Raw genomic sequence first — 19,027 nt, 5'->3', positions numbered from 1 at the left:
GTTCATTGTGGTTCCTTCAGGGGGACAGTTTCACAGTCTCAGGTCAGTCCCAAAGAAAGCCCTGTCTCTTGGATAAATAAGCTTTGTCTTTCAGGTCTGTTGTCTCTGAGCAGAGCTGTTGAGGTACTGAAGGATGAAGCACTACACTAGGTGTCCTGGACATAGGCTGTTTAGTGCTTTGAAAATAAAGACTGGGATGAAATCCTAGACTGAGGGTGAAATCTTGGCACTGGTGAAGTCTATGGGCTTTTTGCCAATGACTTCAGTGGGGCCAAGATTTCACCCCACAACCACAAGTATAATGCAATGGCTAATGTACAGGAATGATCTCTTGGACTGCAATAGCACCTCTACATATGCTTGGAGAAATTCTTAGTGTTTCAAATTGTCTGTTATGAACTTAGTTTTCTGCCATTGTGACTCAAGTTTCCAGCCCTCTCTTTACTTGGAACTTTACTGATCCATATGTGTAATAAGGAAGGACAGGATGTTCTGTTTGATTTATGCAATTGACTTGTGCATTGATACAGGATAATATACTGGAAGCTTAATTTATACTTAATTTGTGTGCAATGATGGGCATTTCCAGCGGAAAATTCAGGGCATTCGGTTTGATTCCACAAATACATTTAATGATGGAAAAATTGTTACCCTTTATTTAATACAATATTGCATTTTATGGTGATGGATTTTTTTTCTGCATAATTAAATGACAGGCTTCAAGATATACAGACACATAGGACATAATTATTTGTTGTCTTTTCCTTTGTTTACTGACTGAGAAGTATTATCAGTAAACTAGTGTTAACTGGCTAGAGCAGAGCCAATTATGTCATGTAAAGCATCCACCTGGAAAAGAAGAAAAAAGATACTGTATTGCATTGTAATTGTGCTTAAGAAAAGAAGTGATCTAAAAAGCCCCACTTAGTCCTAGATTAATGATATCCACATAAAGGGTATCAAGAAGAAGGGAGAAGTAAATGGCAAAGTTAATTGCATGATGCTAGTTGCTTCCTTTTACAGACTTACTGTTTCCTAAATAGCACCTTTAGAAATAACTGGTGTGGTAGTTTCAAGAGATTTCATGGCAGGTAGGACTGTGAAGCATGGATTTTCAGCATCATACTTGACGGCATAAACTTATTCAACCTTTTTAGAACCTTCTTTCTAAAAAAATGCTGGCCTGCAAGGCGGTACCTGTTCAGTAGGGCAACGTACACCATGCTGTAGTCCATTCACTTTATTAGTGGGAGTATTAGAGTGATCTGAGTCCACTGTGCTAGGCACTGTATATAACCCTAGAAAGACACTCTTGTCCAAAGAGCTAACACAAGAAATAAGCGAAACAGACAAAGGCCATGTCTACACTACAGAAGTACTCCGATTTTACAGAAGTCGATTTTTGGGAACAGCTTGTATAAAATTGAGTGCATGTGTCCACACTAAGCACATTAATTCGGCGGTGTGTGACTACAGTTCCGTGGCAAGCCTCGACATTCCGAGCGGTGCACTGTGGGTAGCTATCCCACAGTTCCCGCAGTCCCCGCTGCCCATTGGAATTCTGGGTTGAGCTCCCAATGCCTGATGGGGCCAAAAATTTGTCACGGGTGGTTATGGGTAAATGCCGTCAGTCAACCCTCCCTCCCTCCCTCCGTGAAAGCAACAGCAGACAATCATTTCACGCTCTTTTCCCTGGATTGCCCAAGCAGACACCACAGCACAGGAAGCATGGAGCCCGTTCAGCTCACTGCAGCAGTTATGACCATTGTAAACACCTCGCGCATTATCATGCAGTTTATGCAGAACCAGCACCTGAAAACCAGGCAAGGAGGCGACGGCAGCGCAGTGATGAGGACATGAACACAGATTTCTCTAAAACCGTGGTCCCAGCAATTTGGAGATCATGGTGTTACTGGGGCAGGCTCATGCCATGGTACGCCGATTCTGGGCATGGGAAACAAGCACAGAGTGGTGGGACCGCACAGTGTTGCAGGTTTGGGATGATTCTCAATGTCTCCAAAACTTTCGCATGCGTAAGGGCACTTTCATGGAATTTTGTGACTTGCTTTCCCCTGCCCTGAAGCGCAACAATACCAAGAGGAGAGCAGCCCTCACAGTTCACAAGTGAGTGGCAATAGCCCTGTGGAAGCTTGCAATGCCAGACAGCTACCGGTCAGTCGGTAATCAATTTGGAGTAGGCAAATCTACTGTGGGGGTTGCTGTGATGCAAGTAGCCAATGCAATCATTGAGCTGCTGCTATCAAAGGTAGTGACTCTGGGAAATGTGCAGGTCATACTAGATGGCTTTGCTGCAATGGGATTCCCTAACTGTGGTGGGGCTATAGACGGAATGCATATCCCTATCTTGGGACCGAACCACCAGGGCAGCCAGTACATAAACCACAAGGGGTACTTTTCAATGGTGCTGCAAGCACTGGTGGATCACAAGGGACGTTTCACCAACATCAATGTGGGGTGGCCGGGAAAGGTTCGTGACGCTCGCATCTTCAGGAACGCTGGTCTGTTTAAATGGCTGCAGGAAGGGATTTACTTCCCAGACCAGAAAATAACTTTTGGGGATGTTGAAATGTCTATAGTTATCCTTGGGGACCCAGCCTACCCCTTAATGCCTTGGCTCATGAAGCTGTACACCGATACCCTGGACAGTAGTAAGGAGCTGTTCAACTATAGGCTGAGCAAGTGCAGAATGGTGGTAGAGTGTGCATTTGGATGTTTAAAGGGTTGCTGGCGCAGTTTACTGGCTCGCTCAGACCGCAGCGAAACCAATATTCCCATTGTTATTGCTGCTTGCTGTGTGCTCCACAATCTCTGTGAGAGTAAAAGGGAAATGTTTATGGTGGGGTGGGAGGTTGAGGCAAATCGCCTGGCCACTGAATATGCGCAGCCAGACACCAGGGCGGTTAGAAGAGCACAGGAGGGCGCGGTGCGCATCAGGAAAGCTTTGAAAACCAGTTTCATGACTGGCCAGGGTACTGTGCGATGCTTCTGTTTCTCCTTGATGGAAACCCGCCCCCTTGGTTGCCTCTAAAATCCCTGTAAGCCACCCGCCCTCCCCCCTTCGATCACAGCTTGCTTGCAAAGGAAATAAAGTCGCTATCATTTAAAAAACATGTATTCTTTATTAATTGATTATAAAAATAGGGAGATAACTCAAAAGGTAGCCCGGGTGGGGTGTGGGAGGAGGGAAGGAAAAGGCCACTTTAAAACTTCTTGAATGACAGCCTTCTGTTGCTTGGGCTGTCCACTGGGGTGGCGTGGTTGGGTGCCCAGAGCCTCCCCCACGCGTTCTTGGGCATCTGGGTGAGGAGGCTATGGCACTTGGCGAGGAGGGAAGGCAGTTAAACAGGGGCTGCAGCGGCAGTCTGTGATCCTGCTGCCATTCTGAACCTCCACCAGATGGCGGAGCATGTCCGTTTGATCCCGCAGTAGCCCCCAGCGTTGCCTCATGCCTCCTCTGATCTTCCTGCTGCCACCTCTCCTCACGTTCATCGGCCACTTTCCTGTACTCTGCTGTTTTGTCCCTCCACACATTCTGCTGAGCTCTGCAGTGCCGGACGACTGCATGAGCTCAGAGAACATTTCATCGCGCGTGCATTTTTTTCACCACCTTATCTGAGATAGCCTTTGGGACGGAGGAGGGAGGCTTGAAACATTTGCAGCTGCTGGAGGAAAAAAAGGAAGTGAAGTATTTAAAAATATACATTTTACAGAACAATGGCTATACTCTTTCACGGTGAACAACACTATTCACATTACATAGCACATGTGATTTTGGTACAAGGTTGAATTTTACATCTTATATTGAGTGCGTGCGGCTTTGGTGTTAGAGATCACACATGCAGTGCCGGGCAGCAGAATTCAGCTTTCAGGCGGCCATGGTAAGCCATAGTCTTTTGGCTTCTGCAAACTTCAGCGCCCTCCTCTCCCATACCAAGCAAAGCAAGTTGAGTTGGCCATTTAGTGCTGCGGTTTTCCTGTTAACATGCAGTAGCAGAAACCAAACTAACTCCCTCGCCCATCCAATTCTCTGGGATGATTGCTTTACCCTTCACCCCACCATGTGGCTGGTATCAGGGAAGATCCCTGCTAGCCAGACGCGAACAGCTCAGTGCCAATGGCCCCCACTCCCACCGCGTGGCTAACTGCAGGGAGGATTTCTTTTCAGCCACAGGAAAACAGCCCAGTAGGAATGGCCACCTCTGTATGTCCCCTTAATTAAATTCCCCTATTTCAACCAAGTTACCATGAATGATATCACTCTCCTGAGGATAACACAGAGAGATAAAGAACGGATGTTGCTTGAATGCCAGCAAACACCGGGACCATACGCTGCCAGGCTTTGTCATGCAATGATACCAGATTACTTGCTACTAGCATGGCGTGGTAAATGGATGACAGAATAAGGCTGCTCTCTCCAGAAACCTTCTGGAAAGGCTTTTAGAGTACCTCCAGGAGAGCTTCATGGAGATGTCCCTGGAGGAATGCTGCTCCATCCCCAGACACATTAACAGACTTTACCAGCAGCTGTACTGGCCACGAATGCATCCCAAGTCCTCAGGGCTACTTAATCATTAAAAAACACTTGCTTTTATAACATGTATTATATTTAAAAAGATACACTCACCAGAGGTCCCTTCTCCGGCTGCGTTGGATTGGGAATTTCAGTCAGGGTGATAAAAAGATCCTGGCTGTCAGGGAGAATGGTGTGCTGTGTGCTCTCCTCAAGCTCGTCCTCCTCCTCCTCATCTTCCCCGTCCGCAAAATCCTCAGGCATGGGGGAGAGTACCCCATCATTGGAGTCCACGGACAGAGGTGGGGTAGTGGTGGTGGCTCCCCCTAGAATTGCATGCAGCTCAGCATAGAAGCGGCATGTCTGGGGCTCTGGGGCATGTCCCGGAGCATCCGTTTGATTCTTTGGTTTTCTGGTACGCTTGTCTGAGCTCCTTAAGTTTCACGCGGCACTGTGTTGCGTCCCTGCTGTAGCCTCTGTCCCTCATGGCCTCGGAGATTTTTTTGAAATGTTTTGGCATTTCGTCTTTTGGAACATAGTTCCGATAGCACGGATTCCTCTCCCCATACAGCGATCAGATCCAGTACCTCCCATTCGGTCCATGCTGGAGCTCTTTTTCGATTCTGGGACTGCATGGTCACCTGTGCTGATGAGCTCGTCTGGCCAAACAGGAAATGAGATTCAAAAGTTCCCGGGGCTTTTCTTGTACACCTGGCCAGTGCATCCGCGTTCAGAGTGCTGTCCAGAGCAGTCATAATGGTGCACTGTGGGATAGCTCCCGAAGGCCAATACCTTTGAATTGCGTCCACACTAACCCTAATTCGAAACGGCGATGTCGATTTCAGTGCTAATCCCCTCACTGGGGAGGAGTACAGAAATCAGTTTTAAGAGCCCTTTATGTCAAAAAAAATGGCTTTGTTATGTGGACGGGTGCAGGGTTAATTCGATTTAACGCTGCTAAATCCAACATAAATTCGTAGTGTAGACCAGGCCAAAGAGAAATAGTATCCACATTTTACAAACAGGGATCTGAAGCACACAGCCTAAATAAGTGACTCATCCAAGGTCACACAGGACATCTGTGTCAGAGATGGTAACTTAACACAGATCGCGTGTCCCAGTCCAATGCCTTAACCACAAGACTATCTTTTCACCTGAATTTACTGCAGAATTTTCTGTGCTTAAAAAATTTAGAGAAGTTTTGTAACTTACAGTGGTAATTGTGCAATAATTTTTTTTGTAAGTGTAACAGTTATTACTTAAATTCTAAGCTCTTTGGGGCAGGAACATCTTTTTGTTTTGTTTGCACAGTGCCTAGTACAAGAAGGTCCGGGTCCATGACTAGGGCTCCTAGGCACTATGGTAACACAGATAATAATAGCTATTGTTTAATTCACCAAGTGCGGCTCTCATTAAGGTTAGCATTTTCTCTTCCCAAATAGATGGAGGGGATGGACAGCTCAGTGGTTTGAGCATTGGTCTGCTAAACCCAGGGTTGTGAGTTCAATCCTTGAGGAGGCCATTTAGGGATCTGGGGCAAAAATTGCGGGTTGGTCCAGCTTTGAGCAGGGGACCTCCAGATGGCCTCTAGATGACCTCCAGAAGTCCCTGATATTCTATGAATATTACTTTTACATACTGTTTTACACTGAAATCAGTGTGCTTTACAAAGGTGGGTAATAACCCCATTTTACTAATTGGGAAACTGAAAGCACAGAGCAATTAAGTTACTTGCCCAGTGGTGCACAGACAGTGGTAGAGCTATGAATGGATTTAAGCAGTATAGTTCAGGGATCCAGATAATGAGTCTGCCAGACCCCACTGTAACATGGACGCACCAGTTATTAGAATGCCCAAGACCTTTGCAGACTGCTCTAGGAAGGACGAGGGAGCCAGGGTTGTTTGATTTAATCAGCACATTCTCTGCCCACAGGAGAGCTTCAGGATAAATTGTCACTGATATGGCTGTTAAAAGAAAGGGGCGAGGTGAGCAGCAGGGATTCACCGCTTTAACATTGCTGCCTGTGTTAGCATGAAGTCCACAACAGCTGTACTCTAGGGAGATTCACTCAGTACTAGTCCAAGGAAACTGGAGAGACCTGGATTTTGGGACAGGAAAGTCCTTGCAGGAGCAAGGCAATTATTTTTCTGCCAGAGTAAAGATAAGGTGGAGAAAAGAGGCTAGAGAGTTTGCCAAGGAGAGGACAGCATTAATGTGACCCTCTATTCTGGATGGCTGGGAGTGTGCATGCAGAATCAGCTGGACATGGACATTACTCAGGCTAGGGATAAAATTTGTGTGTGTGTGTGTGTGTGTAGATGATCAAGAGGGTATGTTATAAGAGGGTATGTGATAAAACGTGCAGACCACACCGCTGACTCCTTCCTCTACCCTGAAAAAAAACAACAGACTCCTTTGACTCTGGCCTTAGAGAATCAGTGGAATATGTGTGAACTCTGCAGCTTTTGGGAGAAAATCCAAAAACTGTACCCAGTGGTTCCCATCCTGGCTGCAGCTTTTCAATCAAGTGGAGTCTAAGTCCTGAATTGGACCTCATGTATCCCTCTGGTTCAGAAATCCTATTTTTATGCACGTATAAGAGCAGGAGCCAGCTGTGCTTTGAATCCATTCTTGCATTCCATGTGTTGTTACACATTTATTATTAGCTAAACCTTTATTAGCTAAACCTTTTTCAACCTAGTTCTTTAAGATAAATGCTTAATGAAGGAAGAGGAACCCAGATAAGTATATGGGCATCTTAGGATCAACCCTCTTATCCAGTTAGTCGTACCTTATTACTATCTGAAGCAGTCATGTTCCTCAGCTCATACACACCTACGATTCCATTACTGTCCCCTATAAGAATGCAGTCTGTGTTTCTAGCAAAAAGCACAGTTGTGAATTTCACTCCCGGGTTGGCAAAAGTCACAATCAGGGGGTCCAAACTGAAACCAAAAAAGAGATGATGTTAGTATCTACTAGAAATGAGACCAATGGGGCATTTGTCTAGATGACTGTTACAGGAATCGGCTAATCCTAGTATTGCTGAATCTTTACTTTTCACTTTTATTATCTGGGCAAACTAAAATCTAAAGCCTTAAGTAATGGTGAAAGTGCATTTTGCGAGTTCTCTGATAAATACAACTCAAATCGCAACCCTCGCTAACCAGGGTATCCTGGCTATCTGAAAATCATCTGGTCTACTGCCTAATAGCTGGAGATTTTTCATTTTTTAGAATACAAACCATTTGCTTTTTAGTGACTGATACACTGGACCTAGTTCTCTGCTGCATTGCACTTGGTACAGTCATTTATGCTGGGCAAAGTGGGTGTGCAGTGCTATCACCAGTGTAAGCGAGTAGATAATTCTGATCTGACACCCTTTTATACTCACTTTTCATCAAAAAACTGAAGAGGAGGAGAAGGGGCAGGTGTCCCAACCCCCACTGGTATCTGTTGCTCATGTGCAAAAGTCCCAAAAAGTTAAAGCTCAAGGATGTTTTTTAAAAACACATGGAAGTGGTAGAATCAGGACTCCTGTGGCAAAAGAGCAGCCCCCAGTTCCCTGAGCCATCCAGCACCCAGCCCTGGATTTTCTTTAGTACATGCTACCTGTTGCCTGTACGGTGAACGCAATACAATGTTATTACATCTAAATGCTTTGTAATTATAATGGTCAGGCACCATTACCAACTGGGGCCTTTGGACACTACCATAATTAAATATTTTATAAGAGTTAGTGTGTCTTTGTATTATTTCAGAATCCTATGCAAGAAAAGTTATTACTTACGTGCTGACACTCAGGTCCCAAATTTCCACTCTGCCTTCATTCACTGCTGCAAATACAAAGGCTGATTTTGGAGACCACATAATGTCATGAACAACATCAGTGGTGGAACTGAAAGTTAAAATGGGCCTTAGTGAATCTTGGCGCCATAAAATAATACTCCAGTCCGCAGAGCAGCTTAAAAACATGTCAGTACTGAATGGATTCCATGCTATCTTGTACACAGGACCCTTAACATGGGGGGGAAAAGGAATTGCATGTTACTCCAAAGCTAGCAGGCTGGGATTTTCAAAAGATCTTAAGCGAACTAGGCGCCCAACTCCCAATTATTTTAAATGGGAGCTGGGTGCCCTTTGTGTCTTTGACAATCTGTCATTATATATTGCATTATATATATATATATATATATATACAGACAATACTGACAATACTATTATTTCACTGTCATAGGCAGCGTATTCGGACAGCAAAGATCACAGGATGTGCTGTTTGTCCTAAGACCAAAAATATTTTGTTGGTGCTGTTGATGATTCAGTAGGGGTTTTGTTTTTCCCTCTGAGTCACTGCTGATTCAATGCCCTGTCAGGACGTTAGGAAAAACTACTCTTGGGAATGCAATCTGCTGGACGAGACAAAACTGAGGTGCAGAGCAATTGCGGTTGTTAAAACTCGTGTGGACATTTTACCATATTAACCCATGAGTTCCAGGTCAATGAGATCACTGATCTGATTATTAATTTTAAATAAAGCCAGGACTAAATTTAAATTAGTAGCAGTCAAAGCTTTAAGAAAGGATTAGTAATTCTTAAAGAATCTATATACTGAAGAGCATAATTTCAAAAGAGTTTTGAATGCTTTATATCTTGTAGCCTTCTTACTAAGTTACTTTGGCTTTGGTTTTAAAATCTGTGTTGCAAGTGTGTCGTCTACTGAATATAACAAATTAAATAAACTTATTCCATATAATCAAACATTTCTTCTGAGATCTAACTGATCCAATCACTTTTTCTGTTATTTAATTTTACCTACCTTATGACCTCGGTAGGTCTCTAGGAACTGCTCATTATATGAACAAGAACATTTGTGAATATGTCCTTCTTCTGTTCCAGCCAGATATATATTAGTATTCTGAAACAAAAATCCAGATCATAGAATCATAGACTTTACGGTCAGAAGGGACCATTATGATTGTCTAGTCTGACTTCCTGCACAACGCAGATATTCCAAACTGGGATTCACCCTGTAGGATATTTATCCTGACATATTTAAAGAGCTGTGTGGAGTTTAGGCTGAGAGATTGGGCTGAAATTGCTGAGAGATGCGGAGCACTCAGATTCCCACTGACTTCAATAAGAGTTGTGTTTGTTCACCTGCCCTTGGGATCAGGCCCAAAGTCAATCAAAGCAACATAATTAAAACAGTAAAACTCACAAAATATAGGGGTTAGCTTGTTTGGTTTTCTCTCTGATCAGTTTTGGGGAATATTGTTCGCGCTTATGTAAATCAGAACCATTCTATAGTTACTGCTGGAGAAACATGGGCAACTGCAGTGCAAGCTTCCTCTATACCTGAATCCTGATCTCCATTTTTGAACTGTTTGGGGGCTTTCATTAGAGAGTAGCTACAATGCAGACATGCATGCAGTGATCTCGTGAGACAGGAAAAAATCACTTGGGAAAAGAAAGATTTCCAAATGTGTTTCATTGGTGACTTAAACCAACCTTGAATAAAATCAGCTAAAAGTAAAAGGCAAGTGTATTAATCTTCTGGCACCATACAGCTTTTCTTTTGAAATTTTCATTCATTCTTATCTGAATATTCACAGTTAGAGCAGCAGTTAGGGCTTGTCTAGCTTATGTCTCCAGAACCCAGGAGACTACTACAACTTAGTGTTTGTTTAAACACATAAGGTGAAATCTTCAGCTGTGATGGTCTAGCTCCATCAGTGTACACCAGCTGAGGATCTGACCTATAATGTTTTGTTCTGATAGATAAAACTTCAGCCAACTGAATTTGAAACATTAATAATCACAAGGGATTTCCTGAGCCTACCCTTGGATGAAAGTCAAAGCACATTCCAGGTGCCTGTCGAGATATCAGAGCTTCACTTTTCTTTTCTTTTTCACCGGTTAGTTTTTTCCTTTCACTTGCGGTTCGCTTCAGTTTCATCAGATCTATGCAAATAGACAGTACATGGAATATGAATTTTACATGAAAGAGATAGTGACGTATTAGAACATTCTGAATAACTCATAAGTACTTCAGATATTTAACAATTCTGAAATGTTTTATCTACGGGCTGTTTACACAGGGAAATTGCCTGGAATAAGGTATTGTGCAACAGCCCAGTGTAGAAAGTCCTGAGAGAATATGCTCACCGGTGCAGCCTAGTCCTTTGCGTATAAGCCACTTGGTTATTCTGCCATCTGCTGAGATAGAGATTAATATCTCTCCTTTGTCATCTCCCGTTGTGCCCCTGTCCTGTTCGATCCACTTCAGCTGCCACACAGGCCCTATATGCTTATCAAAAGATTCACTGAAATAAAGGCATGCACAAACAGAGCTATAAGTTAACAGAAATAAGGGAGAATGCATTTTGAAAACGTTACTACATAAGCAAAAAAAAATGGTGTGTACATAACTTAGGAACAAACACTCTGGAGTGTGGGCATGTGTTAATTGGTTATTTTAATTTTCATGGGAGGTGGGGGAGGACTAGGTTGGATACGAGGAAAAACTTTTTCACTAGAAGGGTGGTGAGGCACTGGAATGGGTTACCTGTGGAGGTGGTGGAATCTCCATCCTTAAAAACCTCTAAGGCCTGGCTTGACAAAGCCCTGGCTGGGATGATTTAGTTGGGGTTGGTCCTGCTTTGAGCAGGGGATTGGACTAGATGACCTCCTGAGGTCCCTTCCAACCCTAATCTTCTATGATTCTATGAAAAGTCAGTGTTAAGACCTGTATCTATTGTTTTAAAAGTACATTTTAGAAAATATTTTTACATATTTAATTATAGAATAATGTTTAAAGGACTCAAGCACTTTTCTTTAGGTATCCGAATCATTGTACTGGTGCTACTTCATGGTTGGCCTAATCTAGACTTTCATGGACATTTATACATATCAAAGTCTTCATGCCTGACAGTTTCTTTTCAAGTAAGTCCCAGGATTGTAGGGTACAGTGTAAATGTTTCAAATCAGAATTGAGAGATGTTAGCAAAGCTGGGAAGGGGGGAATTATCCAGCACTTCCCTGCATTCACTGAATCCATTTTTTCAAGAGCACTACTGTTCACTCATTTATTTAAATTTTAGCAATGGAATGGAATGTCCACAACTAACAAGACATGAAAGAAGTACAACAAGGTGGGGAATTTGTAATCTTACCTGCTGTCCAAAAGTGCTGTGGTATTACGGGTCTGTACATTATAGATGGCTACTGTGCCACTGTACATTCCAACTGCTAAAAGGTTTGGGTTTGCCAGAGAGAAATCCAATGCAGTAACACCATGATCACATTGATAAATACGCTCTGGCCACTGAACAGAAGAAAACAGCACATTTATTTCATTCTTCTGAGCGTTAGTTAATTGCTAGATTACCCACTATTTTTCTAAACCTACAAATGCTTTACCAGGTTCAACCCACCTTTACCAGGTTCAACTTTAAGACTAGATTCTAAATAACTGAGACTACTATCTCCTGCTACAGTTGTCAAATTTGAAAGGAGTGCTGTGCAGAAATGTGACTTTTGTATTGTAAATTGGCTATATCTATACTGACTTGCAGTCTGGACTATGGGGTGTGAGCGTACACCAAAATGCTGCACTATAGTTCCCCAGCGTGGACACTCCAGGTGCAAACTAAAAAGTTCCTAATTTGCATTAATGTAGACCTGTTAACATAGTCCTCTTCAAGCACAAACTAGGAACGTTTTGGTTCACACCCACAGTGTCCACACAAGGGCATTACAGTGCAGCACTTTGGTGCGCTCTGCTCTTCACACCCCCATAATCCGAAGTGTGGGGCAATGTAGACAAGCCCTACATCCTAATTTAACACATGGGGAAATTCAGATACAGACAGATGAAGTTACTTGTCCAAGGTCATACAGCAGATGCGCACAAGTGGCAGTGCTGAGAAGAACCCAGACACATCTAAGCACATCTCTTTTACTTATTGAAAAGGGAACGCATCAGATTGGAGCAAAATTGAAAGAAGAGAGAGTTACAGAAATGTCCAGTTGCCTACCCAGTTATTGTCTGTTTTTTACTCTCATCCCAGATGTATCTAAATAAGAGCATTTTCCCTGATAGGTTATCGTCTTTTTTACTTGATTTGGTAATGAACTCAAATTTGAGTTGGTGACATTACAAAGTGTTTCCATGGAAATCTGCATCATGGCTAGGGCTGTGTGAAATATTTACAGTGAAGCTGGAAAACTTCAGAATGAGGTTTCTGCATTTTGTTTTGATTTCAGAAAATTTGATTTTGTGAAAAATTGAGTTTTCACATTTTTGAGTGAAAATTATTCTATATTAAAAGAAAACCCTCATTTTCATTTTTTTTAATTCAAAAATTTATTTTGGCAAGGATCACTATTCTCATAGAAACATCAACTTTTTAAATGTTATCTTTGAAATCTGCTGTTTATTGAAAATATCATGACAAGTTACATTCTGCAGATGTTGAAATTAAATTTAAAATATCTACTTTTTTTCACACAGCGCAAAATTTATTGCAGACGAGAAGATGGACTGGGAAGGGGAAACCCTAAATTTAAAATACAAATATCCTTAATTTGCAACTGTAGGAAGATTATGGGAAAACAAATGCACGGTAAATAAATTTGTTTTTATATTTGAAATGCTTAAAAGAGCTTACTACTGTATAAAAATCTTTATAGGAGGAACTACACACCTGGATCTAATCCAGGTAATAGCTGAACTGATTAATTCATAGTCTTGGCTAGGGGATTGGAAATGGAATACAGAGCTTTTCATTCTTAGGTTGCCCAGTCTAAGGCTATGTCTACACTGCGCAGCTTACAGAAGCACGTGCTGCTAAAGCCTTGTCACTGTAAGGCACAAAGAGTAGCCTCACTTTGTCGCCAGGAAAGAGCTCTTCTTATGACAAAAGAAACCCATCCCAATGAGGGTGGTAGCTTCGTCAGTGGGAGAGTGTCTCCTGTCAACAAAGCGTTGTTCACACTGGCGGTTTGTCATTAAAACGTATGTCCTTTGTCAATTAATGACGAAAGTGCAGTGTAGACATAGCCTAAGTTGGTTTAAACTGACTGTTCTAACCAGCTGTTTTATAGTCTTTGTGACATGAGTTCAGTTCCCTGTGGACAGATGTCCATATTACAAAACCACAGTACAGAGGGTGAATGGGCACAGAGACTACTTTCTATAGATACTTCCTCCAGGTCAAATCTGAGGCACATTGGCAGGCTATTGTGGAGCAAGTGTGCAGTACCCTTGTTCCCTTTGCTGTAACTGTCCTGTGAATAAGAGGAGATCTTTAGTCTCCAGTGTTTTCTAGCATTTTTCACGAGCAGTAAGGTAGTTTAGACATTTTAAAAATAAGAATTGTTAATTATTATCCATTTTCCAGAAGGGGTTTAGTCTGGGCTAACAAAATAACATTACTGCTATATGTCTTGCTTTCTCAAGCAAAGGGAAACTCAATGATCTGCTATTAAACCATAAAAAATTATTACAGCAAAAAAAGTCTTAAAGTAACAAGAACTAAAATAAATTGTGCTTTAGCTCTACTTGTGTTACCATAGGGTTCTTGAGTGACCAGCAGCAAGCCAAGCCTTTCTTCTGTTCTTGAAAACCAAATTGCCCATAACCAACAGCCAAAAGATCCTAAAACCCAAAAGTACAGATTGGTGGATATACTTCAATTAAATCAGAAATTTAAAGCTAGAATTTTAAGTGGCAGCTTTCTGCCAGCAGTTAAGTGTGCAAATCCTTCTACTTAGATAACTTAGTACCCAGTACAAAGTACACAGCCTCAGTAATGTAGTCATATAAGCAAAGTAAGGTAATTACAGTAAATAAGATTTAGAGTCAGATTCTAATGCAGTAAGTGTAAGGCACTACTCACTATGCATGAGTGAAAATTAATTGCAAGTGCAATTTTAGTGAGCACAAATTGTGCCCAAAAAAAGGGAGGCCCCTATAAAAATCTGTCCATTTTATATAGGTGTATACAAAGTGTTTTATAAACATATTTTAATGTGCAGTATTTGATACAATATGGTAAATGTTTCCAGGGTTTAATATTTTGAGGAGGGAAGACAAATAATATTTTTATGATTGCCACCGCTCTTTACACCTTGTGGTTTATAAGTAACAAGCAAGGCCCTTACTCTTCAACTCCTTTAAATTGTATTTTTCTACATAAAACAACCATTTTTCTGTGAAATAAGCATTTTGAAAATAAGCATCTTAATGGTCTTACAATTCTTAGTTTGTGGCTGATCAGTATCCAACAGGCCAACGGATTTATACCAATTTACATCTGAAGATCTGGCCCAAAGACCTTATACGTGGCCATATTTCCTCCCTTTTCCCCCTGAGGTAGTCTGATTGTCTTTATATTCCTCCTCCCCCATTGTTACCTTCTTCCCCTACATGGTTATTTTTGTTGTCACCTTGGGAAAGCTAAATCAAGAAATGAGATGTATACTGCTCTGACACTAAAGAGCTCTGAGGTCATTCTGACCTCCACAGGAAGTGAGTTCTACAATCTTGTACAAGCTGCTGTGAAAGCTGTGCCTGCCATTCTCATGAGTCTTACTCTCAAGGTTGTTGGTGTCCTCATTCCTGAGAAATGCAGTGGTCTAGGGAGATCATTGTCACAGAGCAAGAGGTGGTCTCTACACTATCTTGGATCAATGCCATGAATAGTCTTAAAGATTAGTGCTGAGATTTTGAATTTGACCCAGAAATTCTATAAGCGTGTAGTTATCTGAACTGTAGTTCAGAACTGTAGTTATCTGAACCTGGTCAAGTGCTCTTTGAGACCAGTGCTGCTGAGAAGGTAAACTGCTGCATACTGAACCATCTGAAGATCTCTCAAGGTAGATTTGCTCATTCTTAGAAATGGTGAGGTGCAATTATCTATCCTGAAGGTCATGAAAGAGTGGATCAATGTGGCTAAGTCAGCAAAGGCAAAGGAAGATACAGACTGCAGGAAGCAACCACCACCTGTCTGACCTCAGGGATGAATCCCTCCCCATCACACATCTACCCAGCATCTGAAACCCTGCTCCAGCAGCGTGTATCAAACCCGAGCTAGTATTTTACCTTGACAATTACCCACCCAATTCTAGAAAAAAGTTTAGAAGAATAAATTTGGTAACTCACTGGGTTTAGCTTGTTCCAAGCCATGCTGCTCACACTGTGGCCATTAGTCGATTCACATGTATAGGACCACAGTCGTTCCAGACTGGGCGGTAAGATTTCTTCTGGTGCTTCGCTCAGATCTAACAAAATTGATGAACTAACTACTGTTTCCTTTTGCTCTTCCTCCTCTTCCTCCCCCGCTCCTTCCTCCTCCTCCTGCTCCTCCTCTTCTGCTTCCTCTGTTTCTGCTTCCTCTTTGCCAGCATCAGATGTAAGAACTGGTTCTAAAGTGCAACAAATACAGTAGAATCATAGTAGTACTCCACTAATCTGCAATCCTGCTAATTCTGACCAGAAACACAATGATCTCATCCCACTTCTCAGCAAAGTTTTCATAGCAGAGCACTGCAATGAAGATTCAGAGAACTAAGATTTCATGACTTTTTCAAAATTTGGCCAACATTTTTGTAGGATCATGGGAACTAGCATTCTGGAACAGACCAGCGATCCAGACAGTCCAATGTCCCATCACCAACAGTGTCCAGTACTGGATGTTTCACAGGAGGGTTCAAGAACCCGGCAGGAGGTAGTTATAGCATAACCTATCCCCCAAGGAAAGTTTCCTCCTATTTAGTGATTAATCTAAGTAGTAAATTTTTCAACTTTGCTGCCAAATTTTATGGATCCAGGTTTGAAAATTGTCGCCATAGCACATTTAATGGTTACTCTGAAATGTTATAATTACAGTGAAATTGCATTGGTCAATATAAATATGCAAAGTATATTTATATTTAATTTGTTAGGGTTTTTTTCCTTAGTTGCCAGTTAACAAAATTTGCGAATCTGGAAGGGATGTCAAGTCATTCTTGTGAAGTAATATGGCTCCACTGTAGACTTTCAAATAGGAACTGGGCACCTAACTCCCATCTGAGCTTTTGAAAATCTTTCCCTTATCTACTTCCCTGATTTTTAAAGCATCAAACAAGAGCAAATACCACTCCGGGATTTACGCCATTAGAGGATGCAAGATTTGAAATTTCTGACGTGGGGATAAGTGGGGCAAAAGCTAAGTCTGCAAGCTCTTCTGGGCCCTTTAAAATGCAGGGTGTGTGTAGCGGTGGGTTTTCCCCCTCTCCTCCTTAAAAATTTGAATGAATTGCTTGTGGTCAGTGTTGGATTGACAGCCTGGGAAGCTTGAAGCCCTCTGTCTGGTGAACAGGAATAATATAGGCCATGGCCATGTGAACTTCCTCACTTCATATGTTTTTAATCCCGTTTTTAACTGGATTTCCCCTAAGGGGTAAAATGGTAGTTCAGTCTCTCCCACCAGTCAGTTGTTGTCTTCTTTATTGAGATTGCCAACAATAGTCCAATAAGTGCCACTTATGATCTGCAGTGAATCCACCTTCTCATTTTTCAAAGGAACTGAACAGCCATCAGTTGATTAAACTTTTACTACCAGTCTGGCCTGAATTTTACTCAGAGCTGAGCTGAAAGACTGTGTATTCTAGTGAACGGCTGTACTACCAAGAAAACATACTAAACAATCATATCTAGCACTTTTCAGCAGTAGATCTCAAAGTGCTTTACAGAGGAGGTCAGTATCATTGTTCCCATCTATCAAATGGGGATAAGCCAAGGCACAGGCTGGGGAAGTGATTTGCCTGCGGTCACCCAGCAGGTTAGTGGGAGAGCCAGGAACAGATCCCAAGTCTTTTGAGTCCCAGTCCAGTGCTCTGTCCATGAAACCATATTGTTTCTGGAAGCTCAAGATACAATGTAAAAACTAGTTTGACAAACACTGTGGAAACCGGTCTCAGTTTACTGCTGTTAATAGTGGAGATGAGCCAGCTCAAGAACCATTTATCCAAACCTTCCAGAAAGCTCCATGTATATTTTTTGGGGGTGTTGGTAAAATGGAGCATAGTACTGAACAACCCCAGTTTTGGTTTTGCAAATCCTTCCCCGACCTTTGTCTTTATTTAACAGAACTGATTCCTCTGTCAAGACTTCAGAGTAGGGGCATTTTTACTTGGTATATTTCTTAGCATGCAAAACAGGCTCCTTCATATTGAGAATGACTTAACTGATGAGAAGTATACCTATAAGAACAGGAAGTTGCCGATAAGCTGCAAGTTTGGGCTGAAAAACATTCTCCATTAGAACCCTTTCCATAAAAAATAAATCCTGCTGAAATTTTTCTGATTTTAATATAGCTTCAGAATGGTCTTCCTCTTCTTTGTGGATTCTGGCAAGAATAACACTTTCCAAATCGATTATAGAACTTGAGGTTATGCTCTCTGGAAAACCAACATAATGTTAAAAAAGGCAGGTTTAGTAGGATAATCCAATACATTTGGCAAAAGCCAGAAAAAAACCCAACAGAAAATCTTGTAATGATCAATAAATACCTCCACTAGTAGCTTAAGTTCTTTAGTTTTGTTTTCTTTGTATTGCCAAAACTCTGTCAAGTAATAGTGTATTATAAAGGGTCTATACTACAATCTCTTAGGGCTAAATTCTGCCCTAGTATCTGTGTGCATCCCAGGTAATGGGATGTATCCAAAGGGCAGAACTTAGTTCTTATTTAGGATATATAAGTTAAACAAATGATGGGATAGACTAGCAGCCTCTGTCAGGCTAGGTTCCCATTCCTAGTTTGGGTGGATAGGGTGGGCTTCTGGAATGGAGCCAAAAGTTGCTCCACATGGCTCCTGCACCGGGCTAACTCCTGGGAGCTGGGGAATGCTGGCCAATCAGCCCCCTCCCCCCCCCCCCCCCGGCCAATGGGTGGTAGAGAGTCCCAAAGGGAAGGAACTACCTATTATCCCTTGGCGAATCTCTCCCTCTCTTGCTACTGGGGCCATCCCCCTTGCCTCGCTGGCCCCGTCAGTTTCCCCCACCCGTTGATGTGGGTGGGTGGCATTTTTGTTTAAAAGAGAAAAACAAACTAACTTTAAGATTTTTTCCCACATTTTAAAAAGAAACTGGTTTTTTTTGTTTAGATTTAACTATTCCCCCTCAGTGTTTGCAACTCAAATATTGCAACATGGAGGACGTAAAACCAATTATGATATGACCATAAATACAAGTGAAGGTGACTCACCTTTTCCATTGTCCATGCTGAGTGATGAGCAAAAAGTAAACTGCATACATGGTGGAAAGTACATTAGATTTTTTTTTTTAGTTTGTTTTCCAGTTTTAATATTCTAAGGTAATACTAATACCCTAATAAAGGAAATTTGATTTGACAGCTATTGTTTTTATTCTGAGACGTGTCCCTTTAAATAATGTGACAGTCTTATGATTCAGCCTGCAAAGCCACAGCCGGCCATGAAGGGGAAATGGGCTC

The 19,027-nt window shown here is 42.0% G+C and overlaps 1 protein-coding gene across 1 annotated transcript in view; it reads right to left on the bottom strand.

Annotated features, from left to right (window-relative positions):
• Nucleotides 1-804: 804 nt before the first annotated feature.
• Nucleotides 805-19,027, bottom strand: part of DNAI4 (dynein axonemal intermediate chain 4) — a 30,394-nt gene continuing 12,171 nt past the window's right edge. Inside the window, exons 8-17 of the mRNA XM_077824894.1 lie at nucleotides 17,778-17,975; nucleotides 15,697-15,959; nucleotides 14,104-14,190; nucleotides 11,705-11,856; nucleotides 10,698-10,855; nucleotides 10,372-10,493; nucleotides 9,349-9,447; nucleotides 8,323-8,549; nucleotides 7,324-7,477; nucleotides 805-849 (exon numbers count right to left, since the gene is read on the bottom strand). Of these exons, the coding sequence (XP_077681020.1) occupies nucleotides 805-849; nucleotides 7,324-7,477; nucleotides 8,323-8,549; nucleotides 9,349-9,447; nucleotides 10,372-10,493; nucleotides 10,698-10,855; nucleotides 11,705-11,856; nucleotides 14,104-14,190; nucleotides 15,697-15,959; nucleotides 17,778-17,975 (1,505 nt within the window). The remainder of the gene's footprint in view (nucleotides 850-7,323; nucleotides 7,478-8,322; nucleotides 8,550-9,348; nucleotides 9,448-10,371; nucleotides 10,494-10,697; nucleotides 10,856-11,704; nucleotides 11,857-14,103; nucleotides 14,191-15,696; nucleotides 15,960-17,777; nucleotides 17,976-19,027) is intronic.

The sequence above is a fragment of the Eretmochelys imbricata genome, chromosome 8 (assembly GCF_965152235.1).
Source record: "Eretmochelys imbricata isolate rEreImb1 chromosome 8, rEreImb1.hap1, whole genome shotgun sequence".
NCBI lineage: Eukaryota > Metazoa > Chordata > Testudines > Cheloniidae > Eretmochelys > Eretmochelys imbricata.
The sequence above is the reverse complement of the archived record's forward strand: the minus strand, read 5'-3'. Positions and strand labels throughout refer to the sequence as shown.